Source organism: Lissotriton helveticus, chromosome 8 (assembly GCF_964261635.1).
Source record: "Lissotriton helveticus chromosome 8, aLisHel1.1, whole genome shotgun sequence".
In the NCBI taxonomy this organism is placed as follows: domain Eukaryota; kingdom Metazoa; phylum Chordata; class Amphibia; order Caudata; family Salamandridae; genus Lissotriton; species Lissotriton helveticus.
The window spans coordinates 1140811558-1140830520 of NC_136069.1; the positions used below are offsets into that span (position 1 = coordinate 1140811558).

The following is an 18963-nucleotide window of genomic DNA, read 5'->3' on the forward strand; positions in this document are numbered from 1 at the left end:
GACTCCGAATGCATAACGTGAATCTGTATATATGTTAACTTTCAGGTTCTTGGCACGTATACAGGCTTGGGTCAGAGCGACTAGCTCTGCTGCTTGAGCAGACAGGGTATCAATACGGTGTGTTTCTATAACTTCAGTGTCCGTAGTCACTGCATACGCGGCTACTAGTCCTCCTGTACTTGTTCTCATACATGAACCATCCACATAAAGTGTCAGGTCAGGATCAGGTAATGCAATATCTGTCAAGTCTTGTCTTGGCTTTGTCATGGTGTTAACAACTTCCACACAGTCATGTGTGGCAGGATTTGAAGTAACTGACGGTAACAGTGTAGCGGGATTTAAAACGTTGCAGCGTCTGATTTCTATGTGTGGCTGAAACAGTGTCAGTTCATAACCTGTTAAACGTGCAATTGTCAAGTGCTGAGTCTGAGTTCGGTTTAAAAGAACTTCCACGGAGTGTGGAACTTGTACTGTCAGGGAGTGTCCTAACACTATGGAATCACTTTGTCTGATAGCTAAAGCTGTGGCTGCAACTGACTTGAGGCACGCAGGCAGAGCCTGGGCCACTGGATCTAATGTGCTAGAAAAATAAGCACAGGGCTTGTATTGTCCTGCTTGATCTTGTGTGAGAACAGATAATGCAGTACCATCACGTTCTGTAACAAAAAGTGTAAAAGGCTTACTATAGTTTGGTGTTGCTAGAACAGGTGCATTACATAAAGCTTTCTTTAATTCATTAAAAACAAGTGTATGTTCCTGGGTCCAAGGGAGGACAGTCGATACGGCTGCCTCCTGTGTCGTTAACTGTATCAGTGGCTTGGCTAGAAATGCGTACTGAGGAATCCATTGTCTACAGTAAGAAGTGAGGCCGATAAAAGCTCGTACCTCCTTCTGTGTCTTAGGCTGTGGAAGACATGCTATTAACTGGATACGGTCAGGTGTCAACTGCCTACCCCTCTTGGACAGTAAGTGTCCCAAGTAGACCACTTGCTGGACACAGAATTGTAATTTGGAAGGGGACACCTTGTGCCCCATCTCGGCCAGAAAATACAGAACTGTAAGTGACGCATGTTCGCAGTCACGTTCAGAACGGGCTGTGATCAGTAGATCATCGACATACTGGAGTAGGGCAGTGTCAGTTGGCATGTGAATATTGTCTAGTTGTCTTTTAAGTACTTGACTGTAAATGCTAGGACTTTCTGTGAAACCTTGAGGTGCTCGTGTAAATTTATAGCTTCTTCCATTTAAACAGAATCCGAAAAGGAACTGGCTGTCTGGATGAATAGGGACACTAAAGAATACGTTCTTGAGATCGATAACTGTAAAGAATGTGGCTTCAGAATCAATGGCTGTCAAGAGTGAGGAAATATCAGGGACCACTGGGTACTGGGGTATGATACACTTATTAAGTTCTCGAAGGTCAATCACTAATCGATAAACTGGAGGTGCATTCGGATCAGTACGTTTCAGAATTGGAATGATAGGAGAATTACATACATTGGAGTCAGTTTCTACAACCACTCCTTGAGCAATAAGTTCGTCAATAATTTTGGATAAGGCTGCTACAGCCTTAGGTGGCAATTTGTACTGTCGGATTCGTGGTAATACAACACCTTGCTTCAGAGTCACACGATGGGGTGTGATATGCATACAACCTACATCAGTTGGACCTTGCACCCATAAATGCTGTGGTACATTCAATAATCTTGGATCAAAATCACGTAATACATAATGACCTTTAAAGTCACGTAAAAACAGACGGACCCCTTCTGGGGAGCAGCATATGACTGCTCCTAATTCTTTCAGTGTCTTAATTCCTAACAGATTTTCTGGACAAGACTTTGTGAGTAACAAATCAGTAGTTCGGGACAGTGGACCAACTTCTAGAGTAACTGGTTTCGATATTTCATTAACAATAGGCTTTCCTGAAAATCCAAGGGAAACATTTCTTGAGCCTGAGAGCGGAGCCCCTGGAACCTCGTCATGACTGATGGTAGTCCTACTTGCCCCTGTGTCAATCAGAAACTTTCTGTCTTTCCCTAATACTTGACTGTGTACATAGGGACCCTCTTGATCTACAGGAATCTCGATGAGAGGCAAGCCAACCTCCCTCTCTAGGCTGTTTCATGAATACGGCTGATAATCTGGATACTCTGACTGTGCATACTGGTACATCTGCTGTGTAACATGCTGTGTTGCAGCTATAGGCTGCGGTACTGTAACTGTCTGTTGTGCGTTCTGCGGTGGCTGGGAAGTCTGTAAAACTTGTTCTTGTCTAGGCGGACGCGGTCTCTCTTTAGTCTTACCAGTAGCTATGTTATGTTTCAGAACTGCACATTCGTTTATAAAATGACCTGGCTGTTTACAGTAATTGCATGTCCCTTTAACGGGATCTGTAGGATGATTCGGACCCCTCTTCTGACTGTCTTGTGGAACAGACTGTGCAACTAATACTTTCATTTTCGTGTCTTTCATACGTCTTCTTTCATGTTCCTGCTCTTCCCTGATTCTGTTCTGGTGGTACTGGAGCATCTGGAGCATCTGTGACGGAGTATTAGCTTGCCAGGAACTCTCGACTTTCAGTACTCGATTTTTAACTTGTGGACTTGAATTCTCGACTAGTTTGGTAACAAAAAGATGTGGATACGATTCGCTACTTGTTTTCAGACCACTATTAATAATGAAACATTTCTCAAATCTAGAATAAAAGTCACTAGTATCTTCATCTTGTTTCTGTTTACAGGCTGAGATGGCATCCCAGTCTTCCTTTTTCGTGGCTAGTAATCTTGGCAAAACTTGTATTAACAGTTCGGGCAAAGCTTTAGCTTTATCCCCAAGACCGGTACCTGGTACTCGTGTGTTATCTTCGGCTTCTAATGCGGACCAATCTATCTTATTCTCTCCCACCTCCCATTCTTTTTCCTTGAGTTTTTCATATATGCCCGCAGGCAACAGGACCTTTAGCATTTTAATGATATCAGGATACGTGTATTCTCCCATACGGAGCATGTCTTTTAGTTCACGGTGGAACCCTGCTGGATCTTTATCATGACAGGGGATTAACTTTTTCATCTCCAAAAGTTCTATTTTCGTGATGGGGGTGTAAACAAATACTCGTTCTAGAGCACCCCCCGTTGTCCTAACTGGATGTACTTCTCGTAACGGATTCTGTCTATCTATGTAGAATGACTTCCTTACTGGGGGTGGAACGTGAACAAAATGCGGATTCAGAAAAGTTCGGTATTTGTGGCGCTGTTCTAGAATGACACTAATTAAGTCGGTACCTAGACCTTTCCATCTGTACTGGAGTAACTCGTTCAATATATCATGTAGAGGACCTGGATCAGAATGCTGAACCTCATACAGTGTGATGAGGTGCTGAATCATATACATACCCACCAGACGCTGCTCGGCTGGGGGCAGTTTCAGGAACATTTGTGCCACGATTTCATCTGGAAAAGTGGTAGAATCACTAGTCCATCGGACTGCTGATCGGGCTAGTTCTTGTTCATGCATGGTATTAAGTTCACTATAACCTATTCGTGATTTCAGAATTTTATCGGTAGCTTGGAATACTTGCTCGAGAGAACATTGTTCTGGCACTGGAGGAGGAAAACTTTTTTTGTAATCTGGACGTGAATGTCTGTCGGAAAGTCTAGTTCTACCTACATACGCTATTCTGTCGGGATTCTCGCTGTCTACCTCTTCACTTGAAGAGTCATTCTCTTTCTCGGCTATTTTCCTTGCTTTCTCTTTTACGTGTATGTCTAGAATTTCCTTACGGATTTTCCTGTACATAGCGTCTATACAATTCTGTGTCTTGTGTTTTCCCTCGGCTATATTATCACTCCACTTTGTCAGGACTTTCATCTTATCTTTATCTTTCTCAGGATAGTCTTGTTCTCTTATTAAACAGTTAATCAAAAACTGTAAAATCAGATGTTGAGTCTCGACTTTTCTGTGTGCCATAGCTTCGTGAATACTTTCTGGATCCTCCCCTGTACGGATAAAACGATATATTCTATCTAGATGGTCCTTCATGTCTGGCAGAGTAACCAAAAAGGTGGTAACTCGTCGTAAACGTACTGAATACAGTATCATGTAATCTTCACCTGGTACTGAATCATATACGCAATCAGTAAGGTATTTCTTGAGGGCTGCGTAAGTAGAGACTTTCGGTGTACGTTGTAACGCTGCTTCTCAGCGTCATTCGTTTCGTTTGAGGCGGGGTGGTAGGAGCGCCTCCCGCCGCCCCTCCTGGGCTAGAGTCGTCAGGTAATACCGGACGTGCGGGTGCTGGTAACGTGACTGGTAAAACGGGTGCATTTACTGTAGGCTGGGCCGGGGGTACATTAACTTGGTCCCCGAGACCAGTGGCCGGAGGAACAGGGATTACATTATTAACAGGGTGCTGAGGTTGAACAGGCGGAATATGATTTGCATATTCTGGGACTGTATCGTCCAAATAGGACGAAAGAAATATTTCAGCTGCGGTCGGTTTATGACGTAGCCTAGTCGGGACTAATGGTGGCGGAAAATTACTGGATGCTTCCGGGGTTGCCTTCGGCAAGCCCTCGGCAAGAAGAGGATACATGCCCCTTATAAGAGCATTTCTCTGTCTGTCTGACTGTTCTGCTCTAACTCGTTCACCTTCTTCTAGAAGTTCCCTTTCTTGGGCTCTCTCGGAGGATTCCCTACTTAACTCTGTTTTTCTGATTTCTTTTTCGGTTCTTCTATGAGATTCTTTGCGCCATAACTCGATGGCATCTTTCTGGGACTGTCGGGCTTTCTTTTTCCATAATGCCTCTTCTACTCGCATGATGCACTCGGCATCCCATGTACCTGATACGGGCCATCTATATTTCTCTTCTAGATCCTTGGTATAGTCGACCCATAAATCTAAATACAATATGGCACTTAAGCCATGCTTATGATACATAAAATGTCCTGGACTGTCCCTAGGCGGGACAGGAACTGATTCTTCGAGTAACCCTTTCCGGGTTCCTATCTGACATAACTTGGAAAACAGAGGCATTCTAGACTTGAATCCAAACACAATACAATACACGATAAACACAGTAATGAATAGCAAAACAAATCACTCATACCACGACATTAAAATATATTAATAACATTAATAACAGTTCGAACAGAATATTACCTGGTACACTGAAAACAGAATACATGAATTTCTCGAGAACAGACTTACTAGAATTACTGGATGCACTGCTAAAACAGTACAGAACATACCGGTCCCATAAAGAGACACGTCGGACCCGTATCCACCTAGGTGAATACTTCGGACTGGATCTGTGTACCCAAACCCATCGGACCAGAGACAAATTAATTGACCCTGTCTAGATACTACCCCAGCAACGGTACTCACCGGGCAGCAAGAACGGAAGGCCTCGGACTGGACTGGACTGCTACGACGTCGGACTACGAACTTCGGACTTCAGTTACAGGTGGGCCTCCGGATACCTCGGACCTTGTACTCTCGGCTTGGGCTCTGGTCGGGACTCGCCGCATTCCTCACTGCCTCGTCTGGATGCTGGACTGCAGTCTCCGTCTCCTCCGTGGGCCTGAGGGATACTTGAAGCAGAAATATCTGCACGTGCACGGTATGGTTCCGTCACGGCTGCAGAGGGTCAGGGGGCCTGCGTGGCTTCGCCGGCGCGTGGGGAAAGGGCAAGTCCCTATTCAGGCGCCATTATGTGGTAAATAAATAATTAATTACCGGTACTATTTTTGAATACATTGAATAAAACAGATAGCTCAATAAATAAGAGACAGGATTCGAGGTATCTGAGTCTAACAGGCTTTAATCAGGCATAAGGGAAGGGACAGGAACGGGATAGCCTGCATGGAAATAGAATGGATGGCAGCTGCCACGTCTAAGTAACAGTACAAGGTATATATACATTACAATTACATTCAATACAGTAGGCGTAGCAGTAGGCGTAGCAGTCGCGAAAGATAAGGACACATTGGTGGAAGAAGAAGGCGTGTACAGGGCGTGCACTGAGACATGTGGTATGAAACGTCACGGAAATGTCATGAGTGGGCGGAAACATAGAGGGGGCTACCTGAGAGCAGCTGGGACCTTTAACCTGGTGGTGCGCGCAAACGGGCAATGACGTGTTACCAGGGAGAACTGGGGGCTATGACTTCTGCACTAGAAGAGGAGACTAAAGTCTACGGTGTCAGGACGACATGTACCTATGGCATATCTGGTATCTTGTGTTTGGAGTACATGTTGATAGAAACTAAAAGCTATCAGGGCAGAGGCTACTTGACTCTAAGGCTGGTGCATGCATATATTCTTCGTGTAATGCGTGTGCTAGGAATATTCTATGAATATTAATACAGTAATACTCTTGCATGGAGACATAAAGACTAGACTATAGCTGAAGCTGTTTATACGGTTCAGTAGCTAAGGAATGCAAAGACGAGGAGCTGAACTGATAACTAGAAGCATAACATACTCTTGGCAGACAGGCAGGCAGAGCCAGGCCGGGCCGGGCACCGCGCGGCAGGAAATAAGTGAAGGGTCAGGGATGCAGGTGGGGGCTGTATCGCTCCTCGGAGTGAGTTCAGGAGACTGGAACTTGAATCTGGTGTCCGGGCCCTTTTGAGGCCTAGAAACGGGGACAATGCGGTGAATTAACGTGCACACTGTAAACGTGGCAACATAGGCCTAATACTCGTTGCTTTCACGAGAACTGGAAACTGGCATACTAGAGTTGGACACAACTATAATTGCGTCTTTAATCGATCATAGGTGTATACATGCATATCGATCATGCACATATAGCATAGGATGGGGAACACGTAGGCACATACAACATGGCAAAATTTACTTTTCACGCTATGTAGAGGCCTAGCATCCGCTAGGTCTGAAAACCAGGAGCTCACCTATTGTCCCTAGGGTTTCAGGTAGGGTTATACACTAATGGCATTTAATCATCAATTCAACATAAATGTTAGTGTCAACTCGATTTGAGCCGATTTATTAACTTATTTAATCACCATTGTTTTGGTTATATGCATAACATATCAGGAAAAACAAAACAATTTGCATACAAAAATTATATATGATATAATACTTGAGTTATTCACATTCACAAAAAACATAATGAACATAATTTCAACATTTCCCAATGCATTTCGGGTCAATTCGACCCTTCTTCAGGGGGATTGTACTTTTGATGATAATTTTTATGAGAGTTTCATGCACATCAGTCCGATGATAGGCACTGCAAAATCAATAGAAAGGGTTGATTCCCTTGTAAACACACGTAAGCTTTATACAAGTAGAAAATGACTCTAGAATTAACAATCACTCCCAAAGAGAAACCATAAAAATGTTAATGTGTTCAAAACCAGATCTCTAATAAAGAAGAAGGTGACAAAGTGTACCCAGCGCAAAAATCCGTAATCACATCCAATTGGTGTGCCATGCAATAGACGTCAAGGTAGATGAAAAAGTGAAACTTAAAAATAAGATTCATGCAGATAGTGACCTCACCCTGGTGGTAAAAGCGAATATCAGACATGACCATGAAGTGTGCTACGTGAAATACGTCGGGTGTACCTGTCAGTAACCTCGAGAAGATTACTCAAATATTTCACGGATATGTGCAACACGAATCCTAAATGAATCATATAAAAAGTCATTACCAATGCGTTAAACTGACAAACTAAAAGGGTGATAAGAAGCGAGAGAAACAAGTCTTACCATATGCTCTATGACCAAGTGTTTAACCGAATATGAAAGGGGCCGTGCGATCTCCAACCGCTGTAGGAGCGAAAATGTATAGCAAACACTATGTTTAAATACATTCACACTAACATCTATACTACTTCAGTAAAGTCAAGTTTAAATGTTCTCACCGCAAATGCTTTCCTTGCCGGGATACACAAAAAGCTCGTACTCCGTTCTAACCAAGTCCGCAAACAAGCGAATCTATTTCAAGGACAAGAAAAGACTAATTTAAAACCAATACTGCAGCTATGTATTGCGTTTTAGGACGGACGCCATTACTCAACAAACGCCTACCTTCTTCCTCAAACGGTCTGACGCCCCTGACTCCTGGTGAACTTCCGGTGTAAACATCCGGTTGGACGAACATGCATTAAATGACGGACCGCAACGTCAAAAACTTGAAGTTATGCTACGTAACGCCTAAGCACCATAGACATAAACGATTCACTCCGTGTGCAAAGCCAATGCTATTAAGTGATGAATGCCTGAACCGCACGACTGCGTGAGGTGCGCAATACTAAAATCATGTATGTAATGTCAGTGCTAGTGCAAGAAAATAAATAAATGTAAAGAATAAAACTAATAAAATAGAACGAAATAAACAAATCATAAAGCGCATAAAGAAACCACAGCAAAGTTTAGATGAAAGATTATAACGTGGGGAGCAATCAAATCCAGTGTGACTACCTTTATGAAAGTGAGATATACCCATTGCCAACTGTGTAGGAAACAGAAAAAATGGGGTGGATTGTCAATCCTGTACAATGATCATTCAGAGAGCGTCCAGTGAACATATGACACCATAGACAGATTTTAATATTATCTGTTTATAAAAAAACATGCCATCTCATATTGGTCATTAAGCCCACCTGGTGTCAGTGTACCTAGCTTTTTTATCCAGTATGTCTCTCTTCGTGCCAAGGCTGTGTTATGATCTACACCCTTGTGTTTCTCAACCACTTCTAAGATGGTAAATCTCAGTTGCGGTATTGTGTGACTGGAATTATTCCAGTGTGTGGCTAAGCAAGATGTTGATGACTTATTCCGTATGGTACTCTTATGCTCTATGATCCGAGTTTTGATTTTGCGCGAAGTTCTTCCCACATAGGTGAGTCCACAAGGACATTGTATGGCGTAAATCACTCCAGTTGTATTGCAATCTCCACTATGTTTCAACTGAATTGTTTTACCCGTGTGGGGATGCTTGAATTCTTTGCTGATGATCGTATTATTGCATTGTCCGCAATTAAAACATTTCCTCATACCTTTGTACTGTGCTTCTGAGTGATGTTGAGGGTTCTTCAAAATTTCTCGAATGTTCTTGGCTCTGGTATGTGCTATTATTGGGAAAGTCTTGAATAGGTTCGCAAAGTCAGGTTCATTCGCTATCAACTCCCATCATTTTCTGATGATCTGTTTGATCCTTTGCGATTGTGTCGAATGCTTCATTACAAAAACTATACGATCATTTGCAGGTTTCTCCCTTTTTTTTAGTAAAGAGTCTCTGTTCATTGTTGAAACTTTTTCCTTAGCTTTTTTCAATATGCTAGTCGGGTAGCCTCGAGCCATGTACTTTTCAATTTGTTCTTCCATCATCATTTTACAATTAATGTCATCTGAAGATATTCGTTTAATCCTTATCAGTTGTGAGGTAGGTAAATGGTCTTTTAAATTTTTCGGATGTGCACTTGTGTAATGTAAGGCGTTGTTTACATCCGTGGGTTTCCTATAGACTCTAGTCAAAATCCCTTCAGATGACTTCTGTATTTCAATGTCCAAAAATTTTATTCGTTGTTCCTGGATATTGGAAGTGAACTGTATTCTTGGGTTGCACTCATTAAGTTCTCTGATTAGTTCATCCAATTGGGTCCTCGTGCCACGCCATATTATCAAAATGTCATCGATGAATCGTAAAAAAAGAATCAAATTTGCTGTCCATCTGTTATCAGATAAAATGTGTTGTTGCTCAAAATAAGCCATAAATGTATTAGCGTATGCAGGCGCCCCTGAAAAACCCATTGACGTGCCAGTCTTTTGCAAAAAATATTTGGATTTCCAAGAAAAATAACTGTGATATAAGGAAAAATGTAGGAGTTCTAACAAAAAAATCCCAAGTGTCTGATCCACATCTGATTGTAGTAATCTCCACTCTATAGCTTCCAAGCCCTCAGTATGTACAATGGAGGTATACAGTGCCACCACGTCAATGGTGCACAGTAATGTGGTTTCTTCAATCAAATGATTGACTGCCTGTAACTTCAATAAACAGTCTGTCGTGTCTTTGAGGTAAGTATCCCAAGATTGAACCAACGGTTGTAAATGGTGGTCTATGAAACGGCCTACCGGTTCATGAATAGAACCACATCCTGCCACGATGGGTCTAAATGGTGGATCTGTGACATTCTTATGTATTTTAGGAAGCATATATATATGCGGTACCTGTGGTGTATTCGTTCTGAGATATTTGCCAGTGTTGTTATCAATGGTACCTAACTCCTCTGCCCGGGTGATGATTGTCTCCAGGATCAAGCTAAATTCATGGGTGGGATCTTGTTCCATCTGTATGTATTCACCGCAAATGCTTTCCTTGCCGGGATACACAAAAAGCTCGTACTCCGTTCTAACCAAGTCCGCAAACAAGCGAATCTATTTCAAGGACAAGAAAAGACTAATTTAAAACCAATACTGCAGCTATGTATTGCGTTTTAGGACGGACGCCATTACTCAACAAACGCCTACCTTCTTCCTCAAACGGTCTGACGCCCCTGACTCCTGGTGAACTTCCGGTGTAAATTTGCGGTGAGAACATTTAAACTTGACTTTACTGAAGTAGTATAGATGTTAGTGTGAATGTATTTAAACATAGTGTTTGCTATACATTTTCGCTCCTACAGCGGTTGGAGATCGCACGGCCCCTTTCATATTCGGTTAAACACTTGGTCATAGAGCATATGGTAAGACTTGTTTCTCTCGCTTCTTATCACCCTTTTAGTTTGTCAGTTTAACGCATTGGTAATGACTTTTTATATGATTCATTTAGGATTCGTGTTGCACATATCCGTGAAATATTTGAGTAATCTTCTCGAGGTTACTGACAGGTACACCCGACGTATTTCACGTAGCACACTTCATGGTCATGTCTGATATTCGCTTTTACCACCAGGGTGAGGTCACTATCTGCATGAATCTTATTTTTAAGTTTCACTTTTTCATCTACCTTGACGTCTATTGCATGGCACACCAATTGGATGTGATTACGGATTTTTGCGCTGGGTACACTTTGTCACCTTCTTCTTTATTAGAGATCTGGTTTTGAACACATTAACATTTTTATGGTTTCTCTTTGGGAGTGATTGTTAATTCTAGAGTCATTTTCTACTTGTATAAAGCTTACGTGTGTTTACAAGGGAATCAACCCTTTCTATTGATTTTGCAGTGCCTATCATCGGACTGATGTGCATGAAACTCTCATAAAAATTATCATCAAAAGTACAATCCCCCTGAAGAAGGGTCGAATTGACCCGAAATGCATTGGGAAATGTTGAAATTATGTTCATTATGTTTTTTGTGAATGTGAATAACTCAAGTATTATATCATATATAATTTTTGTATGCAAATTGTTTTGTTTTTCCTGATATGTTATGCATATAACCAAAACAATGGTGATTAAATAAGTTAATAAATCGGCTCAAATCGAGTTGACACTAACATTTATGTTGAATTGATGATTAAATGCCATTAGTGTATAACCCTACCTGAAACCCTAGGGACAATAGGTGAGCTCCTGGTTTTCAGACCTAGCGGATGCTAGGCCTCTACATAGCGTTCAAAGTAACAGTTGTGGGCTCAACTGACCACTGGGTAGCTCCCGAAAAAGACTATTTAGTTTGTAGTATAATCGATAAAGTTTGGACTAATAGAAGGAGTGCAGCATAGATCTTTACATTAAAATTTACTTTTCCACATAGCCATGGGCATGAGATATTGAGTTTCCTATCCAAGAAAGCCGGGGGGCCAAGAGGGATAACTAAAGAAGCTCTCATGGAGAAAGTAAGGGATGAAGAGTGCTGTACAATTAGCTGGATGTACAATGAGTTTGCGACAAGAAGATCTTGAGAAACAAGCTCATAAATGGGATCAAAGGCTGAGTATAAAGGGAGCAGGTTTTTTAGAATCTCTAAATCTTGGTCAGACAATATTGCGTTGAACAGGGTTACAGGCACAACATTATAAAACGATCCTAGACCTCTACTATACGCCGGCTAAAATCAGGAAGAGGGGTGGGGTTAGTAGGCTTTAGATGTGCCCCTTGTCAAAGCTCCGTGGCAGATGTGGTCTACATATTTACCACCTGCCCACATCTGGAAACTGAAGAAAGACAGAGACATTTTCCGATCTTTCTTTGAAGGTAAAAGTAACCCTAACACCCAAGCTAATGCTATTGGGGGTTAGCAGGTCTGGGTCGACCAAAGAACACCCATATTTCCAGTTTCTGGCCATTACAGTGGTTAGAATCTGCATCTCCACAGCCTGGTTGGATCCAATAGCCCTCTCTTTTCACCAATGGCTCTAACAATATTTGATTTGGAAAAAGGGGTTTATGTACACAAGGGTCGGAGGGCTGAAATACTAGGAAAGAATATATGGGCACTGATTTACCAGAGGAAGACTGCGGCTGGGGCGGATCCAGCTGAAATATGTATATTAATTGAATTTAATATGATGGTTCCTATTAATTGAAAGCTCTTACTATTTTAATCTCAAATCTCCTTATGTAATTATTTATGGGGTCCCTATAAAATCTCCAATACCCAAGGACAAATTTCAGTCCATAGCTTTTTTGCTCACTATACCATTCCAGACAAAAGCTAGTCATATGCAATACAGACCTGATCCTGACTTAATAAAAACAGTCAAGCATACCTGCCCCAATGTCTGGAGGGGGGCCTAGCCTGGCAGTCCGCCTTAACTGGTCCTATTGGGACAGGGCTAAGTCTGATTTGCATATGGCTGATCCATGTGTAGTTTAGCATAGTAAGCAGAAAAGATTAACTGAAATGTGGCCTGAGTAAAAACCAGAAGCTGAGATTAGTTAAAGAATTCCAAACACAACTTTGTTTTTCAAATTTTTTTCAATGTGCCTGCTGACATGTTAGAACAAAAACTATTCTGTTCTTTGTGCCAAATATAAAAGATAGGGAACTTTAATGAATCAACTATAGGACACACCTTTGAAAATGTGTACTAGAACGCAGACATCTGGGATCTTCCCAAAACACAGTCCTCCCTTTCTTCTCCATCAAGTGCTCCAATGTAATATTTAGAAAAAAATAACATGTGCATGGCAAAGTTTGTAAATTCTTTTTTTCTGCAGTCTTCCTTCGTTAATCTGATGAATCTTTAAACATGGGTATAATTTGTAACCACTTTTATCAACAACTTTATACAGCATTAGGAAGGATGTAGTATCACCCTAAACAAAATTACAGCTGCCAAGGTCTTCAGATTGTTATGTGTGACATTTTTATAATGCCAGTGTAATTATGATTGGCATTTCAACGGCTATGAATGACACTTTCTCGCGAGCAAAGCTAAGCAATGAATGCGAGCAAATAATATAAATATAAGAAATTACACCCATTAGAACAAGAAACTGCTGTAAAGCATAAGAAATAATTGTTAAACAACTTTCCTTTATCAGACTCAAAAAAAAATTCAACAAAATAAATCGGTGTGGAAGACATTCATAATTTAATCAGCTGAGTGACTCGCAGACTCACTCGACTGCTGCCGGAGACATGAGGAATTAGCTTTGCTGCATTGGAAAGCTGAGAGTGGGAGGCACTCATTTAGGTCACAGCTAGGCAGACTTAAAGCCAATTGTATTTTAGAGTCAGACTAACACTCTCCAGAACTCGGAGACTGACACTAAATTTACTTAAATTGAGAGTTGAGCCACGGCCGGGCACTTCCGTTTACCGAACTCCTAAGAGCCCCCCTGGCTGCAACGAACGACTCCCTCATCAAATGCGCCACCCGGCTGCATTCAAGCTTAGCAGCAGCTGCAGTGTGTGCTGTGGGATACAGCGGCCGCTGTTGTCGGTGGGTTTGGGTCTGGTGGTCATGGGATTCATTAATAAATTACGGCAGTGTGAGCAATGCCATTGCCGCAGCCAGAGTCCCACAAACGTTTCTTAAAACTGCAGCCACCTGGTCGCGCCCCACGCAGGCGGCAGCAGGATGTGACGTCCTGCGCAGTGGAGCACCTACTAAAGTCAATGTGTCACTAGTCTTAGACGGCTGATCATGTCTCAGTTGTAGCCATTGGGCACTGCCTCTCCAGACACATCATTCAGTCAAAAGGTAATGCTGCACCACAGAAATACCATTGATACATTCTAGCCAGTTAGCAGGTAGCTAATCCTCAGCTAGCCCCTGAAGTCTGCTGGAGCAGCGCGATTGCCACATCATGCTGCCACTACAGCTAGTTTCACAGTCAGAATAGCAGCGCTACAACTTGACAGGCGAGGCAGGCGCTATGCAGATTATGCGTGACTTTGCATTTCAGTGCAGTGATGCGGACCACCTCACTGAAATGCGTTAGGCTAACGCCTGATGCGTGGTCCTTGGCAGGGCTTTAAAATAACAGTACATTCCTGAGGGTTTTCTCTTTTTTTAAAACAATTTTTACCCCAGGCATAAAATTCTGCATTCAGTCATTCAGTTATTCAAAAAATCTAATATAGTTGTTTGCATTTTTAAGGGAATAAAAAAACATGGCACCCATTACTCAACATATGGTTCAGGTATTTGATGATCTTCAACAATCCTTAGGATGTATTTAGAACTTGGAATGATCATGCAGATGTTAAGGGAGTTTTCTCAAAATGAAATGCCTCAATCACACAGCGTTTATCAATTAGGCGATGGAAATAGAACAGCCAATCATTTTTTTCATGGATTTTATGCTCCGTTTAATACAAAACATACATTTTGCTCAGCCGCAGAATTATGAGAAATGTGCTGTGCCATTCGCCTATGATTTTAATCTCTTTACCTCTTTCCCTCACGTTCACCTTTAGGCTACTTGGAACGATCAATAGCCATGCTGGAGATAAAAGGATCCTGGACAGGATGCCTTGGTGCACCAATAGATTTTTTTAACTGTTTCTTTGCTTCCATGCTTACTGCAGGCCAGTTATAAAAACAAAACAAAAAGGAAAAAAATGCTGTTGGATGGAGCACCAGAGTACTCCCTATGTAAGTAGTAGGCAGTTTTCAGAAAGCTTATAACAATGGTGTACACACGAGGAGCAGAACTAGCTCTTGACGGCAATTTCAGAGGCCAGACTCAATGCTGATCAGGTGCAGCAAACTACTTGCTCAATAATACACATTAAAGAGTGAAAGCCCTGTGAAGAGGAAGACAGGTAAGGTAGACTGAACAGAAAACCGCCAAAGCAGAAAAAAAGTGACTGCAACAGAGGAAGGTTCTAGTGGTCACCTAACTGACAACAGAGAGGGGGGTACTAGCTGCACACTATCCCAAGTGAAGGATTTTTTTTAGAATGCCACCATCAATTTTCATTGGCAGTGGCAAATAGCTTTGGGAAACTATTCGGAGAAACAACATCCTTTCAGTTACAAGGGTTTAGAATAGGGTACCCAATGATTTCCAGGACAAATGAATGCTTAATGAACCTGCTGAAAAATCCTAGTATTGTTTAAACCACCATTAAAATTGAATCTGTTGGTAACCACCAGTTTAGACAAAACAATCAGCATTGAGACAGTACCACTAGACAATAAAATTAGATACGCAAGTAGGGAGCTAAGGATTATTTCATCATCATCATAAAATCGGCTTACCTTTCTACAATCCAATCTGGGCGGACCACTTTTTCTCCTTTCAGATCCTTTACTTTGTTATTTGGAAGATTTGTAGCAATTATGTGAGTGGTTTTGGACCTTGAATAATATAGATGGAACTGGCCTCCATGCAACATCATGAGTTGGCGTAATTCATCAGCTGAAGGATCTAAAAGAGTTGAGAAGGATTTAACAACACAGCTATACAATTCATGATATATTTTTATTGCATCACCTGTACACACAACCCCCAACACACATTTAGAAACGGTCACTCCAGATACATAACCAAAGTATGCTTGGTTCAACAATATAAAACACCAACTGGGACAGTTGGGCAGTGGTATTCCAGATGTTATATTCGTCTTGACCTAGGCGACTGTCTTCAACATTGTCCATGACCAGCTGCAGAGTTGCTATGTGTGTCCAAGTCAGCCCTAACTTCTCAGTCTTTCCTGAGCAAAGGGGTGTGAAGGAGTCTGCCAGATTTCCCGGTTAACTGCAATGTGGTGGATTTCAGGTTTATAGCCAATCTTATTTGATATTGGAACACAACTACTGGCTGAGATCAAGCACCTTAATCGTGATGACATTTGGCTAAATGAGCGACTAGATAAAAACTGGATGTTGAGGTATGACTACCTAGGAAAATGACTGTGGCCTAGGTTAGGGCCATCCAGGGTTGTGCAAAACAAATGCCTAGCCTTTAATGCTCCTAAAAAAGGGTATACGTTTGGAGGTCTCACATCACATTCAAGGGCCGTGACAACTGGTTGTGCTGCTAGGAGATAGAGCAGCATGAATCTCCACTACCCTAGACAAAGCTCAGCAGAAATTTGAGAATAGTTCTTAACTATAAAATGCCTGATAAACCTCACACTTGAGGTTGTGAATTGTATAATCATAGCCTGATTTGGCAAAGACCATCACACTTACCACCGTGAACTATGTAAGCAGCCGCAAGAAAAAAAAAAGGATCCCTTTGCCAGGGTTGGACTGTGACAGAAAATAGTCCTGGGCACCAAAATAAAAGTGCTTCACATTAGCGAATCAGATAGCTAGAAAAGTACGCCACATTTGCAAACAGGGTAGTTTTGAATTTAAAAAAGCATGTTGTATAAGGGTTTTGCAAAGTATGGGAGATGACATGCATTTGGGCTTGCTAGAGACCATTTTTGGGGTAATATCAGGGAAATCAACAGTGAAAATTGGTCCACCATACCATAAAACCGGCCCACAAATATATTTAAAAAAACAGCCCACACACAGATCAATCAGCCCAGCCCCTTGGGCACTGCCTGACTGCCCTATAGGCCAGTCCGACCCTGCCCCTCAGCATGCCTAAAGCAGCTAATCAGTATAAGATTGAAGCGGGCCAGGCAGGCTTTTTTCTACACATAACAACACAGTCATGTCAACCAAATGGTCAAGAGTCGAGGCATTCGACAAATTAAATTCAGGATCTCCTATCTTGCAGTAAACCACTTTGGAAGAATGCCATAAATTACCCTAAGGAATCTATTCCTAAAATGCATACTTAATCCTTCATATGTTCATCAAACAGCATTCCGGTGTCAAATTCCTCGCTGCAAAATATTAAATATTAGAGGACAAAGATGGCTGCCAGAGGCAGCACTTTCAGGAATGCTTTACCCACTAGAGTGTGGAAAAAATATAATTATCTAGGTCCGAAAAGGTACAGAAGTTAGACATTTTAAAAAGGCATTCACAATAGCCACCTGATGCCTTCTTCGTGCCCCACTGACTTCTGTTCTTGTAAAACTATCCTTTCCTCCGACATCTTCAGTTAAAAAACAATATATATATATATATAGTCATGCTGTTAAAACAAGAGATACTATTGAAATTCCTGTAAATCTCACACAGTTACAGCTAACATATTATTAATTTTCAGTAAACTTAACACAATTGTCATGTGAAAAGCAAGTGATCAAAATGCTGCTTTTCTATAACAATTTCTAAAACACTGAGAACTGTCTACATAACTCTATGGAATACAGCACCCAGAAAATGGGTTCATGTCTCATTTTCCTATGCTCAAACACAGTTACTGTAACACTAGCAAAACAAATAGTACTATCACCAGGCAGAATAAAATTACATAATTAGGTCTCAACCTTGTAGCATCATATGGGGCTCTTTTGTGCGATGGCCCAACTTGATGTGCATTTTTTCTGGACCATTAATATCAAAGGCATGTTCCCCTTTCACTCATACCCCACTTTCCGTACCCACATTTCTCCACCAGTTGCCAGTTAACAACCTGGGTGTTTTTAAGACAAGCATCTTTCTCTTTGCCCTTCATCCCTTTCGAGGAAGCCCACAGACAAATTATTCAATTGGCATAACGTTCTCCATTGGCCATGCAAACTTAGGGATGAGAAGGTAAACATATCTGAAGAAATTATTTTTTTGCTACTTATACATAAAAGGTTTTTGCACATTCGAATATTCAAGACCTTCTGGGCCCAAATAAATCTATCCATCCACATGTTGTTTGATTTTTTAGGTTTACAGTGGACCTTTTAGTACAATAAACATTAACTGCACGCTTTCAAATAAAAAATTATACAATCTAACAACTGAACTTCTCAGAAACATATTGAAGAATAATTAGCCAAAAACATCCCACTCAAAAGTGTAAGCAAGCAGATCAATGAATAAATGAAATGCGGCTCAACTCAGCAGGAGACAAACCCCAAGATTAGAAAATGTGTTGGCCGCATAAGCAGATGACCCAATATTCCACTACAGGGGCTTTCTCTTTGTGGCAGGCACCACCAAAATGATAGCCATGGTAAAAACTAAATTATAATACAAAAATAGCATGAACAAGGAGAATGAAATAAGTTAGAGAGGACAAAAGCGGTTTCAATCCGTCACACATGAGGTTATCAGCGGTGTGATTAGGCTGCAAACCAAAATAGCCACCAGATAAGAGAGCTTCGACCCTACCAGCAAATATTCATGTACTTCTTCTGAATGCCTGGTGTAAATTGTAAAAAAAATAAAAAAGCAAAAGGAGCAAATGGTGGACGGAATGCTGAACAATGCAAACATTCACCGCCAGTCACAAGGATCTGGGTTTAAACCATCATTCTTTTGCTCACCATGCCACCCCAGTTTGGACCGAGCCATATGCAAATCAGGCATGACCCTCTTCCTCATGGGAACAGTTCAGCCTGAACTGCCAAGCCAGGTCCTTCCTGGACCGGAAACAAGCATCCTGAGACTGTTTTCGGGGCATCACCCCATATCAGTCAGGCTAGCTTGATTTCAGTGGTGCAGTGTGCACGGGACCCATGCC

General features: G+C 41.6%; 1 protein-coding gene across 1 annotated transcript in view; it reads right to left on the reverse strand.

Annotated features, from left to right (window-relative positions):
- Positions 1 to 18963, reverse strand: part of REV1 (REV1 DNA directed polymerase) — a 411701-nt gene that overhangs the window by 285603 nt on the left and 107135 nt on the right. Inside the window, exon 4 of the mRNA XM_078658014.1 lies at positions 15636 to 15804. Coding sequence (XP_078514140.1) covers positions 15636 to 15804 — 169 coding nt within the window. The remainder of the gene's footprint in view (positions 1 to 15635; positions 15805 to 18963) is intronic.